The sequence below is a fragment of the Labrus mixtus genome, chromosome 5 (genome assembly GCF_963584025.1).
Source record: "Labrus mixtus chromosome 5, fLabMix1.1, whole genome shotgun sequence".
Classification (NCBI taxonomy): Eukaryota; Metazoa; Chordata; class Actinopteri; order Labriformes; family Labridae; genus Labrus; species Labrus mixtus.
In genome coordinates this window covers 9,311,870-9,325,297 of record NC_083616.1, presented here as the reverse complement: position 1 = coordinate 9,325,297, position 13,428 = coordinate 9,311,870, and the positions used below count along the sequence as shown (strand labels likewise).

General features: G+C 41.1%; 2 protein-coding genes across 2 annotated transcripts in view; one reads left to right on the top strand and one right to left on the bottom strand.

Annotated features, from left to right (window-relative positions):
• adamts13 (ADAM metallopeptidase with thrombospondin type 1 motif, 13) overlaps positions 1 to 13,428 on the top strand; it is a 370,029-nt gene that overhangs the window by 289,016 nt on the left and 67,585 nt on the right. The gene's annotated exons all lie outside the window — the stretch shown is intronic.
• LOC132973948 (transmembrane protein 132D) overlaps positions 1 to 13,428 on the bottom strand; it is a 30,658-nt gene that overhangs the window by 12,626 nt on the left and 4,604 nt on the right. Inside the window, exons 2-3 of the mRNA XM_061037653.1 lie at positions 10,971 to 11,847; positions 2,704 to 2,841 (exon numbers count right to left, since the gene is read on the bottom strand). Of these exons, the coding sequence (XP_060893636.1) occupies positions 2,704 to 2,841; positions 10,971 to 11,847 (1,015 nt within the window). The remainder of the gene's footprint in view (positions 1 to 2,703; positions 2,842 to 10,970; positions 11,848 to 13,428) is intronic.

Here is a 13,428-nt window from a genome sequence, read left to right as displayed (position 1 = left end):
GCTGGCAGTATGTCTGTGAGTAGCAGTGCTTTATATTAAACGATCCCAAACACACTGCTACAACAGAGGATAATAAGAGCTTTAATGTACAGACACAGCAAATGCTTTTAGTGTTCACTAAAGCCGGTAAGACAAAAAGTCAGAGAAATCCCCACCGTGGTGTGACAGTAGTCGCTCTCTGCAGGGGTGCTGTTGGTTTCATGACATTTTAGAGAGGATTAGCAGAAATGACTGAGTGGAAGAATATGTTTTCATATAGTACAAGTTGTGATAAACAATGTCATAATCCATACCAAATGGGGAAAACAACTTAATGAGGTCAAACCAATAATAACAAGCATATATAAGGTCAGTGTTCTGGCTCTGTTTTAAAGCAAGCTGTGCCTTTTATTGCATAAAGACTCAGTGTGTCACACAAACCCACATGTTTATTTTCCACATGGTATAATGTATCCCTGCACTGGATTAAGTTGATCTGCTCTTGTACTGTTTTTTTTTTTTTAAACAAAGTTTGCTGAGAGTATTTATCCTATAACTGCTTGTATTAGTTTATTCTCTTCTTATCCTGGAGAAAGTTGGCTGCATGCACTTGCTCTTTTCCAGCTAGGCCATCCATTCACTCAGAGATTACAGTTTAAGTTTTACAAGCATTCCTTTTAGCTGCTCCAGAGGCATAAATTAACATAGCCTACTGTTTAAGTTTTATCTCAATGGTTTGAGAAGCCATAGTTGGTTTGATAGGCGAAAAAGAAATGAAGTGCATAAATGACAACATAAATGAATCACCAGTATGGACATTAAAGCCCTGTGTCCAACAAGCGGTCTGGTTCAGTTCGGTACACATTTATTTGCATTTCCATTGTCAAAAGTTTAGATTGGTACGAAAATAACTGATCTGTACCATCCTACTTTTTTTTACCCTTCTGTTGGGGTGCTAAGCATACAGTTTCAGCCCTAAAGGTTGGAGCTAGACACACTGCAGTCCGTTGATTGGTTGAAAGAATCTTCACAGTGGTAATAAATGACAATCAAAAGGCAGCATGTTTAAAAATCCTGTGTGTTTGGAGAGAGTCATTTCAAGGCTGATGACTAATGTCAGCGCGTAGCTCCGCCCCCATGGACAACCTCTGAGATGCAGACCTTCCAAGGAATCATTGGTCTTTGTTTAGTGTCACGTTCTTCTTCTTTGTTGAATGTCTTGGCTGTCTACATTATGTCGTGCCGCAGTGATTTAGTGATGTGTAAGGTTATGTTTGGCTGTGGAAATGCAAGCAAGATCAGGGTTTACCATACCTTACCGTACCAAACTGTACTGAACCAAACCGGACCGCTTGGTGGAAACGGGGCTTAACATTCAACTCAGTTGGACAGTGAGTTGAAAAATTACCTCCAAAGGGCATTTTTGACTGTTACTCATGGCCTTAAAGTCTGCCATCAGTAAACACATAGAAAAAGACATATGTTTCATCCAGGAGTACAGGAGGGTTCATGTAAAATCTATGTTGACTTACTGTCTTTAGGAAAATATTGATCTTACCTTACCTGAGAAATCTTTTTGCCCAAATCTAACCAAACTAGGTTTGAAAACAATCATTGGAAAGGTTAATAGAAATACATCAACCTAAACAGCTTATTTACACAAGACCCAAAGATCTACAGTATTTCTTAGTGAAATCTGGTCAATCTAATGAAATGCAAAGTGTTGGAGTGGAGGCGGCCTTAAGCCACTTGGCAAATAGCTACAACCCTTCTGTGCCTTCATTAGCCTGCAAACCCACAAACTAAAATACTGTACTATTACCGTAATGCCTAACTATTACCTCAGCTGCTAGCTCAGTTATTAGCAAGATACTTCCTAGTAGCGCTGTTAATTATTTTTTGCCTTTTAATATACAGCTCCATGTACTTCAAAAGGACTGAAAGAGAGGTTTAACTTCAGGTGAGAGAGGATTGTCAGTCCTTTCCCTTTTTTTAAGCAAGGTGTCTTTAATCTTCGGAGGTGAACGCCACGCTTGTGTGACTGAACTCCATTCACCTGAGTTTAGTGACAGAAAGCCGCACTCAGATGAACTTAAAATCACATCTGAGATAAGCTACTTGTTAGGGAAAGGGTGTTGCCCCTTTTAATGGGGTTATCAGGCAAGTTAAGGACTTCTCAGGCACCCAAAGAGCTGAGTTTGATCAGAAAGAGCTGCAGGTGTCTTGTAATTCGCTTTAGTGTTCTTCTCCTAAATGGCTCACAGCAGTTTTGTTATAACTACTTGCCCGTTTGAGGTCAAAGGCTTAAACATATTGCATGCCAGGGATGCATGCATGTACTCGGCTTGTAAACGAATAGAAATGATTTAAGCGGACGTGAAGTGGGCTGTAAAGGGGAAAAAGCAAAAGCTGTTTACAAGGGCGGCTTTACAGAAACACGTGCAGCCGTGTGCTTGGAAAGTTTTAGAGATGTCCTCGCAGGACACAACACTTTTGCGGTAAGCCGTGTTCCGTCTTGTACTGTACAGATGGTGTGACTTTAACTCCACAGGCACAAAGACAAATGCTGATTCGCTTTGCAGGACACACTTTAGGGTGTTATTTGTCTGAAGCAATTTAGGCTCATAAATATGTGATATATATTTCCCAGTGGCAACACCATAGACACACACAGATAAGTAGTATTCACTGGCATGTAAATGAATGTGAAGAGAACCGACTTGCCTTTTCCCAGGTATGGGGGCCTTTCTCTGACAAATCACAGCGATGGCTCCATCTGCACCCATATCCAGAGTGATGTCCCACAGTAAAGAGTTACTGGGCGTCGCTGTTCGAAAGGTCACACCTTTCTTTACTGTCGCTCTGTGAAAAGTCAGAAACAAAAAGGTCAAGAATGTTCTAAAGGGGGAAATGTCTCATATTAACTAGTAGAGAAGTTCAGACAATGAATTGTTGTTTTTTCCAAAAGTTGAAGTAGTTGATTATTTAAGGAATAAAGCAAACATACAGTATCTAAAAAATTCTCCTGTTCTTAGTTTAGAAACAAATTATTTTATAGATCTCTGTCTTTCATGGTAGATTTTAACTTCCACAAAAAAATATGTTTCTCATATAAAATATATACATTTTCAAAACTTCCTCTTCAAGTGATCACAACAAATACAGGTTTTTATTTATATGTTCAACATAGAACAGTAATGATACTGAATATTTATTACATTTAGAGGAGCAATCAATAACTATAAAAAAAAAAGGACAGGAAAGATGTCAGAAATCAATGATTTAGTACCACCCATACTCCACCCTCTTAATTACCCTCATTCACATGTGCATATGAAACAGCAGAGAAACATTGTTCTTCCTTTGTATCCTCACGCACACTCATTATTTCAACAGAGCGAATGGATCATTAGTTTCCTTGGCCTCTAATTTGCAAACAGAAAGCATTATGCAGCAGAACATGTCCACCATCCTGGTGGGTTTCCTCAGCAGACGCAGCCTGCTGTGGGTCAAATGTTAACCAGATATTGTTTTGTAACTGTTGCGAAAGGCCAGAGGAAGCACACATGTAAAAAGCTCCTCAATGCTAATTGATACAGCAGTTGGACTATTCTCACTAAGTATCATTTCTGATGAGCCTCGCTGGATATTCAGTAAAGACAACATCCTTGTGTATTGGATCTGCATGTCAAGCTGTTTGATTACTCACTGAATCTTTGAGATAAACTGTTGTTGAGTGCATTATGAGTCTCGGAGGTGTAATCTATGAGCAACAGCAATCTGAGCACTTCTCTTGATTTGGGCTGTGGGAGAGTTTATTTACAGAGTAAACTAAAGAGGAGGAGACATTGCTCCCAGTTCAGCAAAAGGAAACAAAACTATCGAACATATATTGTGTCCTAATTGAAATATTAAACAGGACCACTAAATGGATTTGTGGGGAGTTCTGTCAGTGGCATTTTGCATGTTTGAGTGAGCGTGCATAAGTAAGCCAGTGTTTTCACAAACATCTGCACATCCAAGATTAAATCTGCAGGACAGGTCTCAAGTGGCCTCTCTTTGCATTGAAGTTTCTGCTTTAGACAACGAAGAATTGCTTTTAAATTAAAAAAAGGGATGATCATGTTGAGTCTTTTTTCGTTATTCTTGTCTCATCATGGGAGAGGTTTTCGATTTCAATCAGCTGGGCTCAACAGAAGCAGATACTGTATATCTGATCAACACAGGTTCAACCAGGGAGCAGAGGGCTAAAAGGTGAAATCTCTTGCTGCTGTGACAGTCCCAAAAACCAAACCTGCAGCTCCGCTGACCTATTTTTTCTCGGCTGCACACAGCTGAATGCAACATTTTGAGTAAGAGTCAGTGGAAGCTTAATGGCCATATTCACTAAAGGCTGTTGCTTTTCACACTTTTACCCCAGAGGTCACAGCAGCAGACGTAAAACACTCGGACCTGACAAAGCCAGAAAGTAACAATTGTGCCCTGAGCATATAAAGAGCAAAGAGGAGCCAAAAGCTGTAGGTGTAGTATGTTCTTGGTGTTAGGATAGAAAATAAATCCCCTCTGTGTGCTGAGCATCAGATTGCATGAACAGAGGAGGGAAATCAGTCTGTTGTTATCAGCCAGACGGTTCCCAGGAGGCAGCAGAGCCACAGCAGCTAAACACGCGGTGGGTTAAATGAGAAATGCATGTGGGTCAGCCTGTGATGGTGACTTACAAATTCCAACATGCAAGCAGATGCAGTTTTTTAATGCAAAGTGAAGGAACTTAGGTGCCTTTTGCAGGTATCGAGCAGCCAGCAGGTGCTGTGAGAGAACATGCTTTATTTGATCTCAACCCAACTAAAAATGTCATTCTCCATTTATTCACTTTCCATGTTTCTCCAAACCTTATGCAGAATAAGAGAGACAAAAGTTTTTCAGATGTTTTTTTTTTTTTAATCTCAGCATCACCTCAGAAGAGATGTGTAGTCACTGGAACCCAAACAAGCACACTCCCATTATAACGTTCATTTGGAAGGGGGCAGCCTACACTGAACATGCATACTGTAAGTATGAGGGATGAGACAAAGTAACCCTACAGCATCCAATTGTTGCCCTGACTTGTGTGATACAGTCATCGAATTGTTTGGATCAAAAAAATGGTTTAAAAAACGTTATTTGACAAGCGGGATAAAGCCGGTAAGCACATGAATCGCTGAATCGTGATACTAGCATTGTCCTGCATGGCTACGATTTCCATACTGCATCACAACGCATTGTATTGTATCCTATCCTTTCATACCCTGCAATTCCCAACCCTAGTATGTTTGCTTATCAGTTTTTACAATTTAGGGTTGTTATAGATTATCATATTAATGTCTCATTTCAGTGCCTCAGAATCAAAGCCAAATGATGCTTTACAGACGTAATGACAAATATGTTGCTGTGAAATGAATAAGTTTCTTCAAAAGCGTTCATTCCCTTATCTTGTTTTCATGTTTACGAGGGATGAGACAGCCAATTCACACTATATATGACACTGGGAGTGCAAACCACCACAGGGAATATGTTTAAGACAATGATGGATGTGTGCATTTCAACAAAAGGCAAAACCTATCCATTGAGCAGTTAGCCAAGAAGTGTTTGGTCTTATTTCACTTTGGGTGCTGCTTGGATTCAGACATCTCAGACGTGTGTTAGGTTGAGTGGTTGAGTTGTGTTAGCATTTTTTCTAGCTCTGTTTACCGTGTCGAATCTTTCATTGAATTGCTGTGACTAAAGCTTAAAGAAATGTCATTGCCATGCTATGCATTTCAAACTACACACTTGCAACATCTATCAAAAGAAGCAGTTTCTTTTCAACATAGAGCCGCCTGCCCCCACTTGTTCATCAGTATATAATTACAGCACTCGTTCTGACTGTAGAGAATTGTGAGTGCAATGTGATTACTTGCTTTAAATGGAGAGAAAAAAACTTTTAATCCGGCATAATCAATGAGGTAAGTGGAATTGCTGGCTGGGTGTATTAATGAGACGGACCAGGAGGACCGTTAATCTAGTAATGACTTCTACATAACATGCCCCGCTGTGATAAAACACCTCTGTGTATTGAGCAAAGTGGAGCAGAGTTTAACTAATACAAAGTGACAGTAACAAGAAGACTTATCTGAAGCACTTTTTTTTCTCTCTCAGCCTCTCTGGTGTAAAAGAAATAAAACAAATCCCCCTGTGACTGGAAGAGGCGGTTTTTCTTCTTAGAGCTCTGGCAGTAGTAACCAGTGTCCATGGCTGTGGTTAGCGGGCCTGGAGGAGGCGGGCAGGCAGGGGGAGGCACGGGGCCAGAGAAGATGGATGGTTGTGGAGACTGAAGCTGACAGTGTGTGAGAAAAGCAGCTCTCAGGTGCTGCAACTGCCATCCATCTCACTTCTGACCAGGCAAGGCATGAGTGACACTGTTGTTTCACCTTTTGCATACTGTTCATTCACGCACATACACACGCGCTTTCACGTAAAAATGATACCACACACACTGAATTGTTACACAAATGGGTACACACACTTTGGAATACACTCTAAGCGGAGCGTGTTGGCCCTCGAACTTCATCAGTCAGCTCCCTTCCCTTATGTACTTAGTGAATGCTGTTTTCGTTCAACCAATTTGAAAGATCAAAGAGGCAGGGCCAACAAAATAAAGGAAAACAATGAGACAATTCAATAAAGTGAATATATAATCCAACAAAAGACGGAGTGTGTCTTATCAAAGACCTACATGATAGATTGTAACCTCTGGGTGAGCTTCACAGACAGCCCAGAAACATTTCATCACCACGGCTGCTATATAAGATGCAACACAGAGTTTGTAATCACTTTCCTCAGATCATTTTATATTCCTATTTTTGTCTTTGTGAACACATCACTGCAAGACAACACTGGCGAACCCCGGTGCAATAAGAAACAGATGCAATCATTAATTATGCAGGCAAATGTCCACCGTTTAGCCGGTCTGATGGCCGGCCATAGGCAACATGCTCATCGTACTTATGGAGCGATTCAGGGAGTCGGGGACACGTTCATGCCAACACTGCTGCCAGATGGCAGGCACCATGGCACTAAAAATGGACATAAAAGTCCTATTTGTCACACAGATGAATGATTAGGCTCCCTGGGTGAAAAGCTCGCTGACACAGTGTCCTGTAGATACAGAAGCTCAGGTTTATTTATGGCCACATCGCTGCTTTTCAATAAGACTCCTGGAACAAGACAAAATGTTGTTCCCCACTTTGGTAATGGCTGTTTAGAGGAAAACAAAACTTGGATTTGTAAGTCATACAGGTACATTACAGGAGTTATCTTATTAGCCTTAATGTGAATGTACATAACTTCATCTATGACCTTCATCAAACTCTCACTCAGGCTGACAGCCTCATTTTGCCAGAGCCGACAGGTGTGGCTTGTCTTTTCGCAATCGACCTCAAATTTGTCTGTCCCATGACTGCAGCTACAGACATCAATAACAGGTTTATCATGCTGATGAGAGAGTATTAACTAAAGCTTAATGGGACATTCAGACAGTGATAAAGAGCACAGACAGCTGTTGATGAGCGGCTGCACACGGCTTGTTAATGTGTTGATAAGCCGGGAGAGGGTCAGGGTTGTGTGAGTTTGGAGAACAGTGAGTGTTTGATGACATGTTTATGGAGAGCAAAAAAAAAAATGAATTTTAGGGTTTAGTTACCAATTAGAGTAATGTGTATACAACTACCAAAATGTTAAATTACTACAAGTGAGGAGGAGAGAGAGGAGAAGGGAAAAGGAGAGAAAGAAGAAAGAAATGAGAGGAGTTTAAAAGAAAGGAAGGGCGAAGAAGGAGGAGGTAAGACAGCGAGAGATAAGAAAAATTGAAAGCACAGGAAATTAATGAAAGGACAGAACAAACACTGGAAAAGGGAAGAGGAGTTGAATGCCTAAAACAAAGGAGAGGAGAGGAGAGGAGAGGAGAGGAATAAAGATAGTAAAGCAAAGTCAAAGAGGGAGAAGAAGAGAGGCCTCCTTAAAGCTTCCTGTGTTTTTTCTGCTAAATGTTTGCTCTCTGTTTTTTTGCTCTGAAAAGTGTGACTGTTTAAACGAATTAGGGCAGCAATGATTACAAGTGACAGCAAACAGTGAGGGATCATCTTCAATGCTTCCAAAAACATCAGAGGCAGAAGGAAATGGAGAGCAGTTAATTTATTCAAACACCTTCTCTAACCCTTAAAAACACATGGATTCTCAGGTCTGAAATTCAATTAAACAATGCAAAGACGCTCTTAGAAACCCAGACAACCTGTGAAATTCAGGATGAAACACATTCAGCGTCATGTTTCTCTTGCTCTCTTTTTGGTTCCAGAAAAAGACCCAAACACCCACGATGAGTGCAGACCTACTTCTGCAGACTCAACTCTTACTTCTTCGTACCTGAAGAAGAGGAGTGCATCCGCGCAGCTGTCCGCTCAATCAATATTTACCTTTTCCAGCATTCACCATTGATCTCAGTAAGTGACTGTCTGAGTGAAGGAGGCAGTGCAGGACCAAGTGAAAAAGTCATTTATAATCCATGACTGTCTCCTCACCTGCTCAGCTCCACTGAAGCATGTGTGGACGACTCAAGGCGGAAGTAACTCAGAAATTATTTATCGCTCAGGAAGTATTGATTGTGCAGCGCTGTGAGTTTCAATCCACGAGGACAGAATGGAACTTTAACCCAGTTTTGGACACGGTGCCTTCAAGGACTTCCTGCCAAAGCTAGTACTAAATTCAGGACACCTCGGAACTATCATAACAAATACATGATTACCATTTTCTAAATGAAACCAACAACATATAAAGGAAAGATTTATGACATACATTACTCATGACCAAAATGTTCACGCTAACCACACGAGTTACCGAGACATGTCAAGGAAGAGCATCAAAAGCTTCCTGACAGTCCATTATTCACCGGCTCAGAGTGAAGCAGATAGCGCCAAGAATAATAATGAAAAATCAGCCTCTTATCAAGTTAGCGTAAATCTCTACTCAACCCCTCTGACAGCTAACCTCGCAAAAAAACAGCCACGCTGCAACTTGTCTTGTCTTTGATCTCAGTCTGGATGATGATAATAAAAAAAGGTATCACGCTGCGGATGACCATGGAAACTATCAAGGAAACAGTTAGAGGAATAAGGAGGCATTTAATCCACTTTTTGAGGTGCCTATTTCCCATGTTGCATCATTCCACCTTGAAGTGAGGAGAAACGCCCTGAAACGTCTAAATAAACCCTGAGAAGCGGCTTTATCTTGTTTTCATCCTTTTCGTTCGTTTGTTTTATATTCTTTAGGATTCAGGAGTTTTTTCTTTAAAGTCCTGTTTGGCTGACAATGATAGACTCGGAGGCGCTGATTGTCAACAGTCAAGGCAGGCAACTGCTTGGGGCCCCGTGCCAGTAGGAGGCCCCCAAGGGCCGATCAACTTCAAACCACAGCAGTGGCTCAAAATGTGCATTTGCAATGACTGTAGGAAACCTCCCTATGGGGCCCCATCTTACAGTACTCACTCATATAATAGTAAATCACTGATTAATGCTTATAGCCCTAAATATGGACTAGAGACACTTTAATGCATAACTTCCGCTTAAAGAAAATGTGTTGGTGTCAGATTATTTATAACATAATGGGGATGAACGCAGCTTCCCTGTGAATCATTTTGCCTTGGGCCCCTAAAGACACCAAAATCGCCACTGGATAGACTCTTTATTGTCATTGTATAAAAGAACACAATCCCGACTGGAACATGGATCTGTCCATGCACCACCAGCATCAAGACAGATTATTCATATTTTCTAATTGAATGCTGAAACTGATGTCATACATGTACAGGACAAGATCAGCAAAGTGATAAGAGTTACTGCTTTTTCCACAGAGGGTGCCCTGATCAACACAAACAAAAAGTACCTTGCAGATGCTTTAAAAGAAACATTTCCTTGAGAAATCAGCCTCCAATGATGGAGAGGGGGAGGCCTTCAAATGAAAGGGTGTTGTTTTAAAACTGCTCTAATCTCAAATCAGACAGCATTATTATTTCCCAAAAAGATGACAGTCTAAAGTTCAATTGTTTTGTTTTAATCCTCTGATCTTCCTACGTCAGATATCTGTGTGTGAGATCTGTGTTATATGGATGAAACACAGATCCTCAGTGTACCCTTTAAAGCCGAATGCTTATGAGTCACAACCTCCTCGTGATTTCATTTGATCCATGTCACCCTCAATGACTAGTCCTCTCCAAAACAGCCCTTAATGTCATCAGAATGTGCTCACTCAAACATGCGTTTTGCTCGTTTATCTTTAATAACAAATGGCAGTTCCCAGAAGGACAGTTAACCTCCATCATATTCAGAGAAATGCCATAATCCATGCTGAATCTCATTTTCTCCAATATTCCCTTATCTTTAATGGCACGTGGGCTGTGCAAAAAGAAATTAGAGTGATAGACTAATGCTGTTAGTGAACTGTTTGCTGTTTTGAATTCTTATTATAACCTAATTAATAATGAGAATTCATCATGAGAGCTCACTGACGAGATTACAGGACTTTTAGTTTATGCTGATGCATGTAACAGTACAATAAAGTTGAGCCCTTAAAAAGTTCCGATTCCAGTTATTTTACTTTCTGACATCTCGTACCTTCATGTGCTTACCTTGTATTCCAAAGATTCCAGTTTGATTTTAAAAAATACACATATTCAACATCTGAATGCCTTCATTTCTAATTCTTTACAGCAACAGCACTATCCCTTGAAACTGAAGCCATACTGTACACATTACTGCATTACTTTTGGTATTTTCCAATGCAAAATATTGTTAAATTCCTGACATTTTGCTTGCCTTACCTACAGATAACTGATCCCAAAAGTAAAGGGAATTCAATACTCATTTCAATATGATAAACTGTAATGACCCATACAAACTCTGAGGCAACAGGAGACACGTTCTTACCTGAGAGTGAAGTTAATGAGCTGAGCAGAGCTGGCCATGAGGATGTAGAAGGTAGCGATGTCAGTCTTCTTCAGCGGTTTTGAGGATGTCCTTATGACGATGGCATTGCCGAGCTTGAGTCTAGAAAGTGTCGCCATCCCTTTAGGCACCTGCAGAAGTCTTACACTGCCAATCCTCTGCATAGGCGTGACAGGAACATACTCCGCCTGCTGCTGTGAGCCGCCCCAGCGACTCCCATCGGCAGAATTACACTTCCCCTTTACCTTGGGCTGTGCCTGGTAGTAAAGCTCCACAGGGTTCCCTGCAGACAGGTCCTGTCTCTCCCTGCTGGTGCCCTCTGACCCCGAAGCAAACCAGCCAGGCGGGGGCGCAAGCTCAGCCATGCAGGTTCCCCTTTCGCCTCCGATGGCACAGGAACCCCTGACCTCCTGAGTCTGCCAGAATGCATACACTGTCACACACGGTAGCTCATCCACATCTCCTTTCCCACGGCCCCAGTCCCTCCCCGCAACATAGAAGAGCACCCGCACTTTGGGCTTGGAGGAGAAAACACGTGGTGTCAGCACAAAGGCCTGGATCTTCCAGTTGAAGGTAAAGACCTCGGGAGCATTGTAGAGCCGCACGGACTGGACCAGGTCTAGAGGCACAAGCTGCTCGGTGGACATGGAGCCGTAGCTGGCGTTGACAGCTGGCTGGAGGCTGGCTCTGAGGATAACAAAGGGCTGCGTGTGAGTCTGCATGCTAGAGTTCCTCATGAAGTCCTGCCCAGCCTCCTTAAGGAAGAGATAATCCGCATCTCGCACCTCATAGTTGACTGGAAGGAAGGCAGGGAAAGGCACTGGGCTCCTTGTGTCTGTCAGCTCTTTACTGCTCAAATCTGTAAAGTAAAAATAGAAAAGTTAGGATTAAAACCGTTGGATTGTTTTGTGGAGCCACACTTCCAAGTAACTTTATTACATTTATTACATTAGATTAATTAAACTTCATATGTTATTACATGGGAGGAAAACAACTTCATCAATCGTTTCTACATGAAACAAAAACAGTCCAAAAGACTTCAAGTCACCTTGACACGTGATAATAAAATACCATTAAAAATACCAGGTGCGTGCCAGGATCTAACACTGGAGCAAAAAAGTAAGCCAAGGCCAACTTATCAACTGAGTGGGGCATCAAGGTATTACACTAAAAGGCCCCTGAGCTTGACCTTTAAATATCTGAATCAGAGCACGTAAGTGAAATGAAGTAAATTTGAACAAGAGAAGCTTTGGCGTGTTTGGGTTCCTGAGGCAGTAGCAACTTCGAGGATGGAGAAGCAGTGGAACTCTGCTGGGACCGTCAACAAATGACTATTGTAGTGAGTGGGGTGGGGTTATTAATCTCTTGACACTGAATTAATTCAAAACACCCGTCTGAAAATTCCAGTGTTAAAATTAACAAATGTGTTTAATCATGCATCCAAATCTTTTAAACTTCATACTTTATATCTCCATATCTTCATGTTATTTCACTGTGCGCATTAAACGTACACATCGACAAATCCCTAATGAAGAGACAAAACTGTTGCTGTACAGTCATTTTGATGGGTTTTATACCTAACAGTGATACAAGGATTAAAACATTAAAACTGAAGGATATTTAAACTCATTTCCCTGCTCTTCTACAAGGTTGGACAAGTCTACACTCAGCCAAAAGACAAGTAAAAAAGCACTTGTTTAACCACTCAGGCTCTTGTTATACAGTCCCTTAACAAATTCAGATAACTAATCATTTCACAGACAGGTAATAAACTACAAGTTAAAACTTCAGAAACGTTGTGGCACTAGAATTACTTATTGGTTGAACAAATTATTCATGTTTGTATTAATTCAGGCCGTGCTGAGTGTAAATTGTAACGCAGCCAATGTAGAGCAAATGGCAAGGGATTGAATTTGTTTCACAGAATATAGCCGGCCAGGCAATATTTTTGTACTTCCATATATCCCTGCCTCTGCCCCACTTTCACCTCGTTCACGGATGATCTGCTTTCACTTTATGGAGAGGAAAGGTGGGATCTCGTACATCTGGCACAAGATTGAAATCAGCTATCAAAAAGTGGGATTAAAATGGCTTTGCAGATTGTCATCAGGCTATGACTATCCAGATCCTCCATTGAAAAAAAAGTGAGACATGCTGCTCAATACGAATGTGAGATGAATTTTAATGAAAATATTGAGACAGAAAAATATCTCATATACTGTATTTAATTCAGTAAGATGTGTATTCATGCATCAGCTGCTTTGTTTGTTTACAATGACTACAAGGATAACGGGCTACATTTTAAACACTGAAATCAAGTGCATAGACTGAGCTTTTTTTTTTTTAAGTTAGTTTAAACCAACATCAAGCAAAAACAGCCTCTGATTGGGTTTAAAAGCTTAATGGCGACGGTTTGCCTCGCCGGAGAAGTGAGCAGAGC